This window comes from Anabrus simplex, chromosome 7 (assembly GCF_040414725.1).
Source record: "Anabrus simplex isolate iqAnaSimp1 chromosome 7, ASM4041472v1, whole genome shotgun sequence".
NCBI classification, from domain to species: Eukaryota; Metazoa; Arthropoda; class Insecta; order Orthoptera; family Tettigoniidae; genus Anabrus; species Anabrus simplex.
The window spans coordinates 10,739,439-10,759,435 of record NC_090271.1 but is presented as its reverse complement, the minus strand read 5'-3'; the positions used below and the strand labels follow the sequence as shown (position 1 = coordinate 10,759,435).

The window sequence follows — 19,997 nt, the reverse complement described above, 5'->3', positions numbered from 1 at the left end:
ACAGTATAAAAATGAAAGTAATCAAAGTCTATATGATATTGAGTTCGATGGTAGTTCTACATAGTATATATAAATGTTGGCAAAATAAAACACAATTTATAATTACTGTACACTTATTTATAATTGTTAAAATTGATGAAGTAAAACATTCCAATTTGTCTATTTGTAATTTGGCTCCAAACAAAATAATTCGCCCTAGGATTCATGAGGTAGTCAACTCCGTTGGTCACTCTCTATTTGAATGGAGTGCACAGTGCAAGTGAACAGCTTTTGTTGATTATAAAATGAGGCTGTGCTAAGACAGAGTTAAAACAACACCGGCTTCAAATGAAGATAGTTAAAAACATCATTAGGTTCTTCCTAGTTGACTAAAGGTTTGCGTATATTTTGTTGTTGAAGTGTGGGAAAGTCAGTTGTTGGTTGAATGGGCAACGGTCGAAAATGTTGTGCAGTGCAATCGGTGTTTGAGCTGTCATACATGTGAGGGAAATCTGAAAATGGAGCATTTGTCTTAATTAGTTAAGTGAAATGACGGAAAAATAGAAGAAAAGGGGAAATCATTGAGAAAATGAAAGATGTGAAAGTTAAAACTTACCTTGAAAGCTGTTGAGCTGTTACCTAATTGTTAGGAGGTTTGTGGAGCACTGGCTGTCGCTAATGTCCTGCTCCTCGTGTTGTACGTGTGACGTCTTAGAGGAGGGGAGTGGATTTGAGAAGGCGGGGCTGTGGGTATGTGATTGGCGCTTGGGGAGGAGTTGTGTGTATTGGAGGGAGAATAGGGGTGTGATGAGTTGAGCGGCTTAGTGGGGGTGCTTGGAGAGCTTGTTTTGAGGACGTTAACAAGTCTTTTGTCTTTCAGATTTAAACTATTGAGCGAAAATATTAATTGTTCGTAAAGAGGGCTTTGGTTGTCTATTGGATCATTTAAATTTTTATTCTTATTATATTTTTGGTCGAAAAAAATGTATAAATTTTTGAACTCGGTCATGAGCCTGCCTTTATCTAGTCTTTTTAAAATTTGGAGATCCTGTTCGATTGTGGTAAAGCTATGTCCGGTGTCTTTCATATGGATGCTCATGGCTGAGTGTTTATTGTGCTTTTGGGCATTGAAATGTTCTGCATATCTAATTGCAAAGCTTCTACCAGTTTGACTGATATATGAACTGTTACATTCAGCACATTTCAGTCTATAAATGCCAGAGCCCGAAATGGGATCACCCATAGGGTATTTCGGGAATACTCGCCGAAATTTATATGGACAACCTCGAAAATAGTAAAATAACAAACAGCATTAATGGTTTGTGTCTTTGGCTATGCTATATCGATGACACACTAGCAATAATAGACAAAAGCTGCAACAATAGTGAAGACATACTAACTTACTTAAACAGCCTTGATAATTGCATCAAGTTTACTAAAGAAGATGAGGACAATAATTTCATCAATTTTTTAGACATTTCGATCACCAGGACCTTAAACAATTTAAATTTCCAGATTCGCAGAAAACCTTCATTCACTCCCACAACCATAAAACAAAATTCTCTTCACCCACAATCACACAAACAAGCCTCATTTTACAGTTTAGTGTACAGAGCATTAAAAATTCCCATGTCAACCGTCAATTTAAAAAAAGAAATAAGTACCATAAAATATATAGCTGTTTTCAATGGATACAATCCCTCAATCATACAGAAAATAATCAATAAAGTGAAATTGAAATTGGCCACAAACCTCTCCCCAATAAAAATTAATAAGCCTAAATATGCATCATTCACCTACATTAACCCCATTATACATCAAATCGCTACCCCTTTAAAAAAACATGATATTAGGGTAGCCTATAAGACCCATAATTCTAATCAAAAGGTATTTTTCAACCACAATAAGATAAACTCGGACAACAATAAATTTTCGGGCTCTGGCATTTATAGACTGAAAAGTGCTGAATGTAACAGTTCATATATCGGTCAAACTGGTAGAAGCTTTGCAATTAGATATGCAGAACATTTCAATGCCCAAAAGCACAATAAACACTCAGCCATGAGCATCCATATGAAAGACACCGGACATAGCTTTACCACAATCGAACAGGATCTCCAAATTTTAAAAAGACTAGATAAAGGCAGGCTCATGACCGAGTTCGAAAATTTATACATTTTTTTCGACCAAAAATATAATAAGAATAAAAATTTAAATGATCCAATAGACAACCAAAGCCCTCTTTACGAACAATTAATATTTTCGCTCAATAGTTTAAATCTGAAAGACAAAAGACTTGTTAACGTCCTCAAAACAAGCTCTCCAAGCACCCCCACTAAGCCGCTCAGCTCATCACACCCCTATTCTCCCTCCAATACACACAACTCCTCCCCAAGCGCCAATCACATACCCACAGCCCCGCCTTCTCAAATCCACTCCCCTCCTCTAAGACGTCACACGTACAACACGAGGAGCAGGACATTAGCGACAGCCAGTGCTCCACAAACCTCCTAACAATTAGGTAACAGCTCAACAGCTTTCAAGGTAAGTTTTAACTTTCACATCTTTCATTTTCTCAATGATTTCCCCTTTTCTTCTATTGTTCCGTCATTTCACTTAACTAATTAAGACAAATCCTCCATTTTCAGATTTCCCTCACATGTAGGTCAGCTCAAACACCGATTGCACTGCACAACATTTTCGACCGTTGCCCATTCAACCAACAACTGACTTTCCCACACTTCAACAACAAAATATACGCAAACCTTTAGTCAACTAGGAAGAACCTAATGATGTTTTTAACTATCTTCATTTGAAGCCGGTGTTGTTTTAACTCTGTCTTAGCACAGCCTCATTTTATAATCAACAAAAGCTGTTCACTTGCACTGTGCACTCCATTCAAATAGAGAGTGACCAACGGAGTTGACTACCTCATGAATCCTAGGGCGAATTATTTTGTTTGGAGCCAAATTACAAATAGACAAATTGGAATGTTTTACTTCATCAATTTTAACAATTATAAATAAGTGTACAGTAATTATAAATTGTGTTTTATTTTGCCAACATTTATATATACTATGTAGAACTACCATCGAACTCAATATCATATAGACTTTGATTACTTTCATTTTTATACTGTGCATATGATGGCCTCATATTAATATTAAGAAACCACTAGCGTATTTTACTATGTGTAACTAGTCTATTGTTATTTCGTTTAGGATAGGACTTTGTACGTGTTTTTTAATGTATTCTTTCTTACATATTATGTTCATAATTTCCAACCAGATGTCTGGTTTAATTTTGAGGTGCTTTGATATGACTGATGATGCCCCACATGGAGGGCGAAACATGTCTCCATTTTAACGATGTTTAACTAAAAATGTTAACATCCTGTAATGTATTGAATAGGTTGGAGTCCAATAAATTCTCTTATATTATTATTGAGATTCTTTCAATACGGAAAATAAAATGATTTTCATTACTTATAACGATTTAATATTACACTGGCTTTAAGAAATAGCAAGTCATTTGAAAAATTGGAATGTATGAGTTCGAAATTATATTGAATGAGAATTAAAATTGCTGGAAAGTTTTAAAGTGACTTGCTGAATTGAAAGTTACTTGATAAGACACAGTTCACACTATTCTTTAATGACACAGATGCATATCACCTTATTGATATAATAATATTTGCTTTACATCCCACTAACTACTTTTTACAGTTTTCGGAGACGCCAAGGTGTCGGAATTTTGTCCCACAGGAGATCTTTTACGTGCCAGTAAATCTACCGACATGAGGCTGACGTATTTGAGCACCTTCAAATACCACCGGACTGAGCCAGGATCGAACGTGCCAAGTTGGGGGCAGAAAGCCAGTGCCTCAACTGTCTGAGCCAGTCAGCCTGGCATCACCTTTTTGAAGAACTGGCTCTGTTTGACTGTGTCCTCACAGACTATAGTACCATGTCTACCATGGATCAAGAACACCATCACCACGTATCCCTTGAAGTTACCATCTCCACCATAGACCGGAACACCATCACCACGTCTCCATTGACGGGAGTTCACATGACAATACGGGCAGTCAGAGTATGCATGGGGTGTTGGTTTACACACACCACTTTCAGTGATATTGCACTGTTCATTCCAAGTAGCACGTCTAATATGCGCAGTAATTTGCACCAAGTCCACTTGTCATGAGACACTGAATTTACTAAGTTCCACTTGCCAGGTTAATGCAATTAAATAAGTTTTAAACAAAATCTATGCTAAGATAATTGAACCTTCACAGTACCCTGACTTCACTAAGTTAATGCAGTTCAAATAAAGTCTATTCATTCAACTTCACACATAATCTTGGTGTGGGATTCAGTCTATGTTTCCGATGCGTTGAGAAACAGTCTACTATCACTCTACTACCATGAAATATTAAATAGTTAATGGCACTGTCTTTACTTCTAACCATGAAGTATTAGGCATGTAGTTTCCACAAACAAAGTCCTAACTGGTTAATTTACTCGTAGAAGTTAACACGTAAACTTGTCGTATTAATTTAAAAGTTAATTAACAGTTCTATCACACACGGTATTAACATGTCCGATGTCTAACACTTGTATATTATAAGTCACGCAAAATGTTTAAGTATTTGGAAAAACTTAGAAAGTAGGATTTATTCCGCTGTCGGAGTTAGAGTTTTCGGCTATACCTTGCGGGTACTTAGTTCGACGTTCGGACTCGACACTCGCACACAAAGTTGAACTTTACTGCCGGCACAACCTCGGGCAGCAAGTCGCTACTATGCTGTATTGTGTTGTACTGTCCTCTTGCTCGTCTTATATACCCGGGCTTGACTCAGAGCATACACGTCACTGAAATTACTGGATATTTTGATGTTGTGATATCTCCTTAAATAAAATAGTTATTAACATGAAATTTGGACATGAGCTATTTGTTATTTTAAGCTACATGGTCCCATTGTCCGTTAGTCGATATCTCGTCTGAAAGCGAAGATATTAAAAAAGCTTCCAGATGGTTCTCTCTGTCGCGTAGGCCACGCGCTTCATGACGTCATAGTCGTGTCTTAGCAGGCTGCCATGAGCTCGCTCGTCAGAAGCGTTGCATCATAGACCACAGTGCTCACAATATGAAAGGATGAAACAGACCGTGCGGTCGCCAGTTCGATCACAGGTGGTTCCTGTTTCAGAGTATAGATATATTTTTACTTCAGATAATTTTCCATCACTAAGAAAATGTTCAAATATTGTCGATGGTTGAGGATTATCCCCAAAGTTAGCAATAATCCCACTACTGTCTGTAAAATCGAATCTGTTGCGTGGCCCTCCAAACGTAACCCAGTCAAGTCAGAACATCTTCAATTTCCTCATATTCGTGTCGGTCATCGTGGAATTCATCACTCGATTCGGAAGAATAAGTGTCACTTTTGTCTTCACTTTCATCCCAAAGCAGGAGCATTTGCTCAATATCACTGCTAAATTACTTTGTTTACATTCAGGGATTTTAACGCGGAACCCATATTGTTTCGACTGCTGACACCACAGAAAACGTGTGTGCTCAGCCATATAAATTCTACATGGAATATGATATTCCATGGAAATAAAATGTAGTAATATGTTGCAAAATAAGGCCAATAGATGTCAGAAGTATCTATAAACTTCTAACTATTATAAACAGTTAATGCAATCTGTAATAAACACACGAACTTGGATAACGCTTAAAAGCGGTTCATGCAACTTGAAGCTTATAATTGGTTGACGCTGAAAAAAAAAAAAAAAAAAAACAAGAACCATAAGAAAGACTGCGATCGCTAGAATTTGGAACTGACCATTCTTCCGAGTGATCTACCAATATAGTCTTGGTAGGTGTGCTATTTACCGCCTGATGAGCTCAACATAGCACACTGGGGCTGGTAACCAGGAATGAGTTAGCTGGAAAATTTATAATATCCAATAACGGACCAGCTATATTGGTATTATAAATTTACTCATTCGGTATAAGTATTTCAGGTTCCCTACCTATATCATGATGTACCATTAACAAACTCGAGCAAGCAGTGTCGAGTTGCTCATGGCTGAATATCTGGAAATAAACACCAGCACTAAACAATCTGACTCGTGAGGAAAGTGATTAAGTGTGTGAAAGCAAAACATCGTAAACCCTGCTGCTGCCATGCCAAGGGTAAAATTTAGGCCTAGATTTCAGGACCAAGAACCAGGTAGGCATAAATCAGCAATGGCAGCTGTGTTTGGTGACAGCCAAAAAAGGTGAATTGTGGAAGTGATAAGCGACGAAAATATAGCAGCAACTGGAGAAGTTAATTTGGGAGCTTATATCAGCAATGTGATGCAAAACGTAGAAGAAGCCCTTAGGAACTTTGGGAGTGGCGATGCAGTGCTTATTATTGGTGGTATGAATGGCGTAGCTACAAGAATGCCAAGAATGTAAGTTCTCAAATTAAATATAAACCAGGGAAGTTCACTCACACTAACATTTTTGTAGTGAACACTGAAGAGGACAAAGTTGATACAATATTGTTTTGTTACAATTTGTAAATATAGAGCAGTTTCAAGAGACACTGTAACACAAAACATGGCCTTCAGCTAAACAATTCAGGTAAACAAAAGATTGCAAATATTATTTTCAATTTTATTAATCATAATGGTTCATGTTTGTGGATTACTGTAGTCACGTCCTAGTTCGTGAACCATGGGCAACGGCTGAGTGGCCTAGTAAGTGGTCCTGAGAGTCGGGATACCAGCTGCTATGGAATGGGAGTGGGCATCTTGGACATCTTTCGAGTCGTGGCCCTCCTTGTACTCAGGCGGCTAGGACTATACAATTCACCGGTTGTCCATAACCCGTTAGAGGAGAGATCCTCACTTGGACTGCGTGCAAGTAGGGCAGCATCCTGCTTCATGAATTTACCGAGCTCAGAACACTTTAAGCAAGCCTCGGACCTATGGGAGTAATGGAGTCCCACTCCCATTTGACAGGCGAGGGACTCCTTGGAAACAACTTGGCGAACGAAATGGAATTCGATGGGGAGCTATCAGTATTAATGGGGCTTATGGAAGAAAGAAGGTAGAACTGGCTGAGTCAGCAAAGAGGATGCATCTGGATGTGCTACCAGTAAGTGATATTCGGGTAAGGGGAGATAATGAGGAAGAGATAGGAGATTATAAAGTGTTCTTGACGGGTGTTAGAAAGGGAAGGGCAGAGTCTGGGGTAGGGCTCTTTATCAGGAATACCATTGCACACAACATAGTTTCTGTTAGGCACGTAAATGAGCGAATGATGTGGGTAGATTTGTCAGTGGGAGGAATTAGGGCAAGAATTGTGTCCGTCTATTCACCATATGAGGGTGCAGATGAGGATGAAGTTGACAAGTTTTATGAAGCATTGAGTGACATCGTGGTTAGGGTCAACAGCAAGGATAGAATAGTGCTAATGGGCGATTTCAATGCGAGAGTTGGGAATAGAACTGAAGGATACGAAAGGGTGATTGGTAAATGTGGGGAAGATATGGAAGCTAATGGGAATGGGAAGCGTTTTCTGGACTTCTGTGCTAGTATGGGTTTAGCTGTTACGAATACATTCTTCAAGCATAAGGCTATTCACCGCTACACATGGGGGCTAGGGGTACCAGATCCATAATAGACTATATCTTAACCGACTTCGAATTCAGGAAATCTGTTGGGAACATATTGGTTTTTTGGGGATTTTTCGCTGATACAGACCACTATCTGATCTGTAGTGAACTAAGTATCTCTAGGCCTAGGGTAGAGAAAGTGAAATCTGTCTGCAAACGAATAAGGGTAGAAAATCTCCAGGACGAGGAAATTAGGCAGAAGTACATGGATATGATTAGTGAGAAGTTTCGAACAGTAGACAGTAAGCAGGTTCAGGATACAGAAAGTGAATGGGTGGCATACAGGGATGCTGTAGTAGAAACAGCAAGGGAATGCCTAGGAACAACTGTGTGTAAAGATGGGAAAAGGCGAACATCTTGGTGGAATGATGAAGTGAGAGCAGCCTGTAAACGTAAAAAGAAGGCTTATCAGAAATGGCTCCAAACAAGGGCCGAGGCAGACAGGGATTGGTACGTAGATGAAAGAAACAGAGCGAAACAAATAGTTGTTGAATCCAAAAAGAAGTCATGGGAAGATTTTGGTAATAACCTGGAAAGGCTAGGTCAAGCAGCAGGGAAACCTTTCTGGACAGTAATAAAGAATCTTAGGAAGGGAGGGAAAAAGGAAATGAACAGTGTTCTGAGTAATTCAGGTGAATTCATAATAGATCCCAGAGAATCACCGGAGAGGTGGAGGGAATATTTTGAACATCTTCTCAATGTAAAAGGAAATCATCATGGTGGTGTTGCAAACAGCCAAGCTCATGGGGAGGAGGAAAATGATGTTGGTGAAATTATGCTTGAGGAGGTGGAAAGGATAGTAAATAAACTCCATTGTCATAAGGCAGCAGGAATAGATGAAATTAGACCTGAAATGGTGAAGTATAGTGGGAAGGCAGGGATGAAATGGCTTCATAGAGTAGTAAAATTAGTGTGGAGTGTTGGTAAGGTACCTTCAGATTGGACAAAAGCAGTAATTGCACCTATCTATAAGCAAGGGAACAGGAAGGATTGCAACAACTATCGAGGTATCTCACTGATTAGTATACCAGGCAAAGTATTCACTGGCATCTTGGAAGGGAGGGTGCGATCAGTCGTTGAGAGGAAGTTGGATGAAAACCAGTGTGATTTCAGACCACAGAGAGGCTGTCAGGATCTGATTTTCAGTATGCGCCAGGTAATTGAAAAATGCTACGAGAGGAATAGGCAGTTGTGTTTATGTTTCGTAGATCTAGAGAAAGCATATGACAGGGTACCGAGGGAAAAGATGTTCGCTATACTGGGGGACTATGGAATTAAAGGTAGATTATTAAAATCAACCAAAGGCATTTATGTTGACAATTGGGCTTCAGTGAGAATTGATGGTAGAATGAGTTCTTGGTTCAGGGTACTTACAGGAGTTAGACAAGGCTGTAATCTTTCACCTTTGCTGTTTGTAGTTAACCTGGATCATCTGCTGAGAGGTATAAAATGGCAGGGAGGGATTCAGTTAGGTGGAAATGTAGTAAGCAGTTTGGCCTATGCTGACGACTTGGTCTTAATGGCAGACTGTGCCGAAAGCCTGCAGTCTAATATCTTGGAACTTGAAAATAGGTGCAATGAGTATGGTATGAAAATTAGCCTCTTGAAGACTAAATTGATGTCAGTAGGTAAGAAATTCAACAGAATTGAATGTCAGATTGGTGATACAAAGCTAGAACAGGTCGATAATTTCAAGTATTTAGGTTGTGTGTTTTCCCAGGATGGTAATATAGTAAGTGAGATTGAATCAAGGTGTAGTAAAGCTAATGCAGTGAGCTCGCAGTTGCGATCAGCAGTATTCTGTAAGAAGGAAGTCAGCTCCCAGACAAAACTATCTTTACATCGGTCTGTTTTCAGACCAACTTTGCTTTACGGGAGCGAAAGCTGGGTGGACTCAGGATATCTTATTTATAAGTTAGAAGTAACAGACATGAAAGTAGCAAGAATGATTACTGGTACAAACAGATGGGAACAATGGCAGGAGGGAACTCGGAATGAGGAGATAAAGGCTAAATTAGGAATGAACTCGATGGATGAAGCTGTACGCATAAACCGGTTACCTAGGAGAATAATGGACTCTGTTATGGAGGGTAAGAGAAGTAGAGGGAGACCAAGACGAGGATGGATAGACTCGGTTTCTAACGATTTAAAGATAAGAGGTATAGAACTAAATGAGGCCACAACACTAGTTGCAAATCGAGGATTGTGGCGACGTTTAGTAAATTCTCAGAGGCTTGCAGACTGAACACTGAAAGGCATAACAGTCTATAATGATAATGTATGTATGTATGTTATTAATCATAAGATATGTTCTGTGAAAAATGCAACTCCCTTGGGTTATAATATTGACCAGGAAAACTAGTACAAAGAGCCAGCTGTACTTAAAGCTGGCTCAGTTAGCTAGAACATGTTGTGAATTTTACTAGGCCAAAAAAACCAAAACTAGTATCTATGACCAAATCAATCCATTATCAAAAATAGTTTAATAAAGTAGCCAGACCAGGCGAGTTGGCCATGCGGTTAGGAGCGTGGAGCTTGCAAAGGCCTATCTGTGTCGATGCGATGTAAAGCAAGTTGTAAAGAAAAAAGAAAAAAAAAAAGTAGCCAGACTGAAGTATGTTAATCTCCTATTCATAAAATACATGGAATATCAGGTCAGAAATCTGTACCAATAACAAGTGATACAAAAAGTAGTTGACGAGAGATAAATGGCATCCAAAAGGAGAATAATAAGGGTAAATCTTTCAATTTATTGCTAGTGAATATCCAAAGCATTAGAAATAAGTTGTTAGAATTAGAACACTTTCGTCAAACTGAGAAAGTTGATGTGCTTTGTGTATCGGTGCATTGGCTTTATGAAAATGTAGAATATTTTGTGCCCAATAGATATACTGTTGCAGATATATTTTGTAGGAGTAATAAGAAAAATGGGGGAGCTGGGAATTTAGTTAGAGAGTACTTCAAATTTGTAAAGATCGATTTAAGACAATAATGTGTGGAATTAGAAGGAGAATTTAATTGTGTGAAGCTGGTTGATCAGAATTTGATAACCGTTAGTTTTTACAGATCTCCAAATGCAGACGCTTATATATTTCTTAAGAATTGTGAATTAGTAATGGAAAAAAATAATTAAAGTTTAAGGCAAAAGTTGCTGTTTTGGGGGATTTTAATGTAGATATGGCTAATTCAGATGGGCAGGTCTCTAGAAATTTTCTGAACCTACTAAGAACTCTAAATTTACCTTGCACAAACAAGCTACCTACACAAGCTTGGATAATATTGTTGTACATTTTTCAAGAGATATGTATAAACTTAGCCTTGTTGGGTGCTTATATCATTATATCTTAAGTAGCCTGACATAAGTTGCAATATTTCTATGAAACACTTTTCCGCCTTGTCAATACTTTACATTTTATTGTAATTATCTACTGTACATGTTTTAAGAGCTACTACTCTCTTCTTTAGTGGTGCTAAGGATTTAGTTTGATTATAATAAAATGTAAAGCATTGACAAGGCGGAAAAGTGTTTCATAGAAATTGAATGTAAGTCAGTACGGACAACACTGAACCAACATGGTTCAAATAATCAATAACTTACAATGACAAACCTGTTCTGATGTGGCTAAAAAGTCAGTGATAATTATATTGATATATTTATAGAAAATCTGAAACAAATTAACTGGGGCTTTGTATACAAATTTCAAATGGGAGAAAATTATATTGAAAGTGTATTTGGAAATTTTTGTAAGTTGGTTGAATTATGGCATTTATTTTCACCACTGGTCTCAATTGTTCCAATCATTTCTAAAATATCTGAATCACTTTTGTATATAATCAACTTGGCAACTGTATTGAAACTCTCAATCTCCTGTCCAACAGTCAGTTTGGGTTTTGACAAAGACTGCTGATTAACAAACAAGCAGGCCATCTCTCTGTTGTTATGTGATCTAAGTAAAACTTTTGATTGTATTAACCTGTTAACGCTGTGTGTGCCTATATGATTACAGCTTGTGGTCTTTCATTTGTTTTCAGTGCTTTGTATAGCCCTAGAATTGATTTCCAACTGTGTAGATCTATTAAAAAAACATGTGTCACAGAAGCTAAATAATGATGGCGTGCTTCAAGTAAGTTTAATGTTTCGCATATATTTATGTTTAGATTACACAACTATATGATTAACAAGTTTAGGAGTGATCTATGTTCACATTATGAGGCAGTGAATTTGTATTTAATAGCAAATATTATTACTCCTGTAGGCACTTAAAATACTGCATGATGATATGGTCACGCTAGGTGTTTGTGTTAGGTATTCACTCTGTATGGGATGTGATGATAGAGGTTACCATCAGTGTTGTAAAGCAATTTTTTGAATAACTATTTGGTTTATATTGGAGTGGAAAAAATGGATAGAATAGAGAAGAGCTGATTAAGATGGTTTGGGCACATAAAGCGAACGAGTGATGAAAGAATGCCAAAAAAGGTGATGGAAATGCAAATGCAAGGAAAGAGAGGCTGCGGACGACCACAATTGAGATGGAAGGGCACAATCCAATGCAGTATTAGAGAAAGACTGGGACACGGTGTTGGAGGAGGAGTGGTGGAAAGACTGAAGAAAGTGGAGAGGAACTATATTTGCCCCTACCCGGCTACAGCTGGATAATGGGAAATGATGATGATATTCTACATTTAAGAACCTCCATGGCTCAGGCGGCAGTGCACTAGGCTCACACCGCTGGGTTTCGTGGTTCAAAGTCCAGTCACTCCATGTGAGATTTGTGCTGGAGAAAGCAGAGGCGAGATAGGTTTTACTCTGGGTACTCCGGTTTTCCCTGTCATTTTTCATTCCAGAAAAACTCTCCAATACCATTTCATTTCATCTGTCAGTCATTAATCATTGTCCCAGAGGAGTGCAACAGATTTCGGCAGTCGGCACAATTCCTATCCTTGCCACTAGCTGAGGACTTCATTCATTCCATTCCTTTTTTTTTTTTTTGATAGTTGCTTTACGTCGCACCGACACAGATAGGTCTTGTGGCGACGATGGGACAGGGAAGGGCTAGGAGTGGGAAGGAAGCGGCCGTGGCCTTAATTAAGGTACAGCCCCAGCATTTGCCTGGTGTGAAAATGGGAAACCACGGAAAACCATTTTCAGGGCTGCCGACAGTGGGGTTCGAACCTACTATCTCCCGAATACTGGATACTGGCCGCACTTAAGCGACTGCAGCTATCGAGCTCGGTCATTCCATTCCTGACCCAGTTGAATGACTGGAAACAAGCTGTAGATTTTCATTTTTTCATTTTCATATTCTACATTCAATGAAGTCGCGACATTATCTTATGTGCAACTAAAAATCTTATCTCCCTTTTTACAGGGACATTACACTCCACGAAGTATTAGACATTCTTGAATCGGATGAACAAATCGGGGATGTTAACAGCATTTTTACAGAACCTGCAAAGGCTAATATTCACTCTGACAAAGATTCAGGATATGAAGATGGTGGTGGTCTGGTTGATAACCTCACAGGTCACCAGCTTTCTAGTAAGGCAGAAATTGAACTCGCTCACAACGAACGGATAGGAGGTGCAGAAAGTGATCCCATTTCAGCAGATATTTTAGATCAATCATCTCACAAGAAGACTAAACTTCAGAGAATATAAATCCTGAGTGGGGTAAGGATGACAATCAAGATTCAGTCAACATGTTCCCAGAAGATTATTCAGCAAATTTGCAGAGTGTTTTGAACTCATGTTTGACAATGAAGTGATGGAGTTCCTGATTCATGAATCAAGAATTGTGACTACCTGAAAATATCTAAGGAGGAATGAAAAGTATTTCTTGCTGTGGTTACAACACTGTACCTAGCAGCAGATGATTTACATAATAAATGCTATGAGAAGAGTCCATTTTCTGGAAATTTCTCAATTATAAAGGTTGGATGTTTCCACCTAATCAATACTATATGTAATGAAACAGAACTAGTTTTGGTCATCTTCAGCTGATGCATAATACTACTAGTAAATAAAATAGCATTCACTATTATTAAAATGTTACTCTTCTCATCTTAAATATTCACAAACTAATTCTACTGTTCTGAATCAATGTCATGGTAAAATGGGCCAATAAAACTGTTTGCACCAGTCGAACACTTGTGAATTACAATCATGTAATGTAGTTGCCATAAGAGTGCAGTCGTATTAAGTTGTGTTTGTACATTCAGCTTTGTTAATATTAAGTACTAAATTATTATCAATTGTCAAAGCCTATTTCATTGTATATCATCAATGGGAAATAAAAATTCTTAGTTCTTGAATCAAATTCCTCACTCTCACAAAGAATAAACAATCTGAAACCAAAGCGACTTCTTTTTTTGATTGTATGAACTGCTTCCACTGCAGCCTGCCTAGCGAGTCATACACCCAAATGTTTTACTATGGTGTATGCAATTCTTGCCGCTTCTTGCAAATTGGATCCAGAACAGGGAAGATTTTGAACATCTTCCTTTTCATGTTGGCATCGTAAGTCTTATTGTCCACAAAATGACAAAATTTCAACAATAATGAAAACATTTCCTCACTTATCACTTTGTTGAAGAATGGTGTTGAGACAGAATCCCTGTGAGTAACATACTGTTCATAAGTAAGCTTCTTTATTATTCCCTCAAAAATGAGAAGGGGTAGGAACGACTTTATTTCTCGTGTGGTAGCTGGAGTCCAATCCTGAGCTCGCGACCAGAGTTCCAGTACCATATGAACTTCGAAAAAGTGTTCTGCGTATTCATTTGTCTGCTCACACATTAACTTGACAAGATCCTCCTTTATAAACTGGCTAAAACAGAACAATGGGCTCACTTTGTTGTAAACACTAATTTCAATATTTATTTTACTGTCCGATACAAACATAAAAGGTGCACGAGGATTACCTTGGCTATGCCGGCGCGAAGTAGCGGCATCACTTCTCCCTCCTCTTCATTCTCAGAAGCAAACTCACTCATATTATCCTCACTATTCACAGAGTTGGTACCCAATTTGTCATCTGAATCAATGAGATGAAGAACAGTTTCATCATCCAAATGAGCACGCTTAGCCAGTACCACTATATACGGAAGAAAATGCAATGAAATATTCGAAGGTAGTGTGGTGCAGCAAGTCTGTAACCTACCGACATCTACAAAGTGATCATAGAACTACACTCAACAACATAAAGAGATGGGATAACACGTCTCATCCAGCAGATAACAGTTTTTGAAGGCTCTAGATGAGTTAACTTGTCATTACCCGACTGAATAACTACTACACCAGTAGACGAATTAACTTGTCACACCCGGTTAAGAGGTTAAGACTGAGAAACTTGAACAATGTCAATTTTGATTAATTGATCAATTGCTGTAAAAAATTATGCTTCCCTAATGGAAAACTAATTTTTGAAATAATTTAACTTAACTACTTCCGAATTTATGGGTTACCATTATGACAAAGTAAGCCATACCAAAAGTTTCCATTGAAGTAAACATTATGATTATAAAGGTAATATTTACTCTACTAATGTGAAATATAAAAGCAATTTCTGAAAACCTGATCAGACCTACATCCTAAACAATGTGTTTGCTTACACCACAGAGGGCACCCACCAGAAGCTGAACTGAAAATATGTGACCATAACAAGAGAAATTTCTTCAATATTTTCTAGTAGATAAAACCAAATAAATATTCAGCACGATGTTAAAGTTTTTCAGATTAGATCATAACAATCATAAAATGGAAGAAAAAGGTCATGGAAATTCATTTTATATTCAACTTAAATATTGAACAGATTCAAATAACACAGGTCTATCTAAAACAACAAATAAAATGAGACAAGGATGATATGAGGTTATGAAGGGTACTGGGTTTGGTTGCATGGAGAGTCTGGGAGCAGAGTTCATGGTTTGGTAGATCTCACGATCAAGCAACTGGGCGGAGTAACCCCTGGCAGTAAAGGCTTTCCTCAGGTTATCCTTGTAGAGGATGAACAAATCCATTTGCCTCGGATGGCGAGGCTGAATGGTAGAGAATGTTTCATGTGATATGAGTGGGAACTGTTGTAGTGGAGTTACTGCTGATGGTTGCCGGGTTTAATGTGTAAAGAGACATCGATTCTGCCATCCTGGAGGTAGAGATCTATGTCAAGGGAACAAGGGAAGAAGAAAACAATAACTAATACTATTCCAAAATCAGAGACATGAAGACAACTCATAAGACCTTTCTAACAAATAAAATACATATTTTTAACTTACATATCTATGCCTCTTGTAAAAGGTCTCATTAGTAAAGACCTTGTGACATGTAACGCATTCCATTGATGATGGCTTCTTATGCCTTTGTTTGTGAGCTTGAAATGCTTCCAACCACTCAAACGATTCTCCACAATCACATGTGTATTTCTTTCTGCCATCACCATGTGCCTAAAACAGGTACCAAAATTCATATCATATACATTTAGAATTAATAACAGATCCCCATCTGATGGGAAAACACTAGGTTAGAGAGAAAGAGAGAGAGAGAGAGAGAGAAAAAGAGAGAGAAAGAGAGAGAGAGAAAAAGAGAGAGAGAGAGAGAGAAAGAGAGAGAGAGAGGGCAAGTAAAATGGAAACCTACATTTTTTAACACATCAAAAGTTTTCGATGATGCAACAATGGGAAAGGGTTAAGATGGGAAGGTAGAGGATGTGGCCTTAATTAAGGTACAGCCTCAACATTTGCCTAGTTTGAAAATGGAAAACCATGGATATCCATATTGTGCCATTTCACTGTTCTCAGTGAAGTTTGTTTGGAACAAAAATGGAGTCTAGGCCGTGAGAACGTCAGTAATAAAACATCAAAATATTCCTAGATATCAAAATAATAATGTTTTCATCAGGTAATTGAGGAGAAAGAAGTATAGAAGGCGGTGATAAAGAAAGCCGCGAGAAGATTGTTAAAATTTTTATTGAAAAATAACATTCGATTTTCACTGAAGACACATAAGAAAAACGCCACTTGAGACAGCTAGAGAGGAAGAATAATCTGAAAGGAAGAAAACTAGAGGCATAAATAAAATAATAACAATTGTCTACGGGTTATCACAAGACACCGGCGTTGAAGGATATATTCAGCTCCGTAAAATTAAAACTATTCCGGCGGACTGGAAGAATTCCGTATTACTAACATCCTAGCCAGATGACATGTTAGACGACAGAGTTGATTTTAAGAGGCTACATAGTAATAACAACAGACAGAGAAAACGTTATATCGTAGTCAGATTGAAACATTCATAGACACTGAAAGATTCTAAAGCATTATAAAAGATCATTTTTAAGAAGCGGTACTCGTAGTTTATAGCAGGCTGTGTCCGTGAGATGACGAAACTAACCATGCTGACGTATTATTCTTTTCTAACTGCGCAAGAGGCCGGAGACATCACGTGCTAAAGAAGTGGAGGCAGAGCTACCTAGGTTATGGCGACACATGACGACCGGCAATGACCCAAGACTGTCCCAGATGTTCCCGAAAGGATGAGGGGAATGCCGTGAACTAGCCCCGCATGTCTAACTACCAGGACATGTGACGACAATGATGGAGCCGGAGGAAAGATAAGTCATTATAGTCATTAATGTAAATGATATTTGTTTTCTTTTGGAAAGTGTTGTATATTTTTATTTTCATTTATCGAAAGATGAACAAAGTGCTATCTTAAATATTTCCAACAGGGTGATGTTACATGAGAAGGTAACTCCTGTGAATACGTTAGAGGTTATTAGGTAATCATCTGACATGAATGTCAAATCCATTAATGTAGGAAGTGGTTAACCAGTAATAACTTAATATCTCGTTTAGTTTCAATGTGGATACAATACGACATTGTGGTAAACACCAGGCTTACGTTAGAACATGTGACGTAAAGTTAAGCTGAAATGAGATCGTATATAGGATTTAATAATTTGCTAGTAAGATATGGTGATATTTTATGGAATTTTAGCAAGGTTGAGAACATAATAGAATAATCAAATGGATGGTCAATGATGACAGTATAGTATACGTCAAGTTGAAATGAATGGATATGTTTATTGTAATGTAGAGTGTAATACGAGATGAGTAATGTGAAATGAATGATTTACATGCAAATAATGGTAAGAGGTTATGATGAATAATGTTGGTGATGATTATTGTTTCGTCGTAAGTGAAGTTATGGATTATTTTAGCGACGATATTATTTCAGTTTACATATTTCAAGATGGAGGATGGTTATAATTTGTTCTCAATTGCCCGTTAATCCTTGGATAAGCCATATATAGCACTAATTACGATCATCATATAATTCCTGATAAGAGGAGTAGCAAAGAATTAACCTATATTTATATGATTCTTCTGACCACAAGTATTCTCACTTAGACTAGGAAAGTAGGAAGCCTATTTTACTGCATTAATCGATATCACTGGCAACTTTTCTTCATAATTGAAGGCCATTAGTAATTGATAGAGTCTTCTTACAAGCTAGATCACCTGATATCCAGCATAATCTAGTTGAATGGTTGTCAAATATGGATGATAGCACAGTAATACAACATATATAATCACTATATAAGCACTTAAACTAATTTTTAAGATTAACAGTTACTTCAAGTGAACAATTTGAGTAAATATTGGTCATGATACTTCGATCATGTTATTGTTAAGGGAATAATGACTTAATGAATTATCTTTCTCTCCATACGAAATGTGATACCAAGAGTTTTGAAATGATGGAAAGGTGTGATACATGTGAACCATGCTAAATATTTAAATTATTGATTATAATTGAGAAAATATTTCCCCACAACAAAGTTATTGTCAATAATTGAATATGAAGAATTACAGTCAAGTGAATCTATTGCACCATGATGTGATTAGTGAATGTTTGAATGAAAGCAAGTAAGATTTTCAGGAACAATTTCATGAAATGCTTGATATAAGATGAAAGATGTGATTTTAATTTTATTCTCACTCATTTAGCTCAGAGAATCTGCGTCAGACACATTTTATACTTCCTAATCGATATTGTAAATACTGTAACCATATTTATTTTTCTTTTATTCAGTTGGAGACCTCTGATTTTAAGACAATTGCCTATTATTTATCTTTTCAATAAATAATTCGTAATATACAAACCATTTTTCTCAGATTCTACTTTATTTTCAAATAAATAGCATCTTTTAAAACTTAATTATTCTTTTAATGACTTCTTAGAATAAGCATTTAGTTGTAAGTGATGATTATTTATGTATTATTGTGAATTATGCAGAAACTAACCAGATTACGTGTAGGAGACGTCCACTACGTAGGTTAGGCTTATCTGTTAGTATAGCCCGGTGATCCTTTTTCTCGATGTGGAACCCATAGCCCATAAATCTGATGTACTGAGAAATTAATATCATATTCGAGCTAGCTTGGATCTCATGCGACTCGACCTGGATGCGGGAATGGCGCAATATCGAGGGCTGCCAACAATGGAATTCGAACCCACCATCTACCGAAAGCAACTTCACAGCTACGCACGCTTAACCGTACAGCCAACATGCTCTGAACCTAAAATATTTTTTCAATGTATTTTATTGAGGAAATTAGTACACAAGCGCATAGTCTTTGTTACATTCAATACAAGTCCTCCAATGCTTACAAAGTGTTTGGATTCCTCTTCAAAAGAAATCCTTTGGTTTTAGCCAGAGCGATTCTAGCATACAGGACCAAGTCTGGTTAATATGGTAGATGTGAAAGGCCACAACAGTTTGGGCAGAGCTCTAACATGTTGCTATTGTGACAAACAAGCTTCACCACACTGAATCATCATCTGTTAATGAATTCCAGGAGTTTCCACACCTTCACTACTAAAAACTGAATAACAGACAGCTATTCCTTCATGCATGTCAAAAGTGCCACTATTACACTGATACTTTGATAGTATTTGCTTGTCTGCATGGTTCTGCCACCTACACAATATTCGTCTTTGTAACAGTAGGCTACTGCCAACAGACAGAACCGTGGCATGATATTTTGAATTTTTATTACACTTTCAAGCTACTAATTTGACTCATCCTTGTAGTAAAGACTAAAACACAACAAAATACTGGAGAAAATCATAAAAAGTTATGAACAGGTGAGAACAATGGCAGGAGGGTACTGGAATGAAGCTGAAGCTGTTAGTGGGACCATAAGAGGCAAATGGAGAAAAATACATTACCTAGGAGAATTATGGACTTGGGTATGGAGGGTGGTAAGAGAAATAGAGGGAGACCAAGGTGATGACAGACTTTGTTAGAATTTGGCTGTTGTGATGAACAGCCCCAACTTCAAGT

General features: G+C 37.6%; 1 protein-coding gene across 8 annotated transcripts in view; it reads right to left on the bottom strand.

Moving 5' to 3' along the window:
* LOC136877210 (zinc finger protein 345) overlaps window positions 1–19,997 on the bottom strand; it is a 240,452-nt gene that overhangs the window by 103,073 nt on the left and 117,382 nt on the right. For all 8 annotated transcript variants that reach the window (XM_067151049.2, XM_067151051.2, XM_067151050.2 and 5 more), the window contains one exon: window positions 15,925–16,092. In XM_067151049.2, coding sequence (XP_067007150.2) covers window positions 15,925–16,092 — 168 coding nt within the window. The remainder of the gene's footprint in view (window positions 1–15,924; window positions 16,093–19,997) is intronic.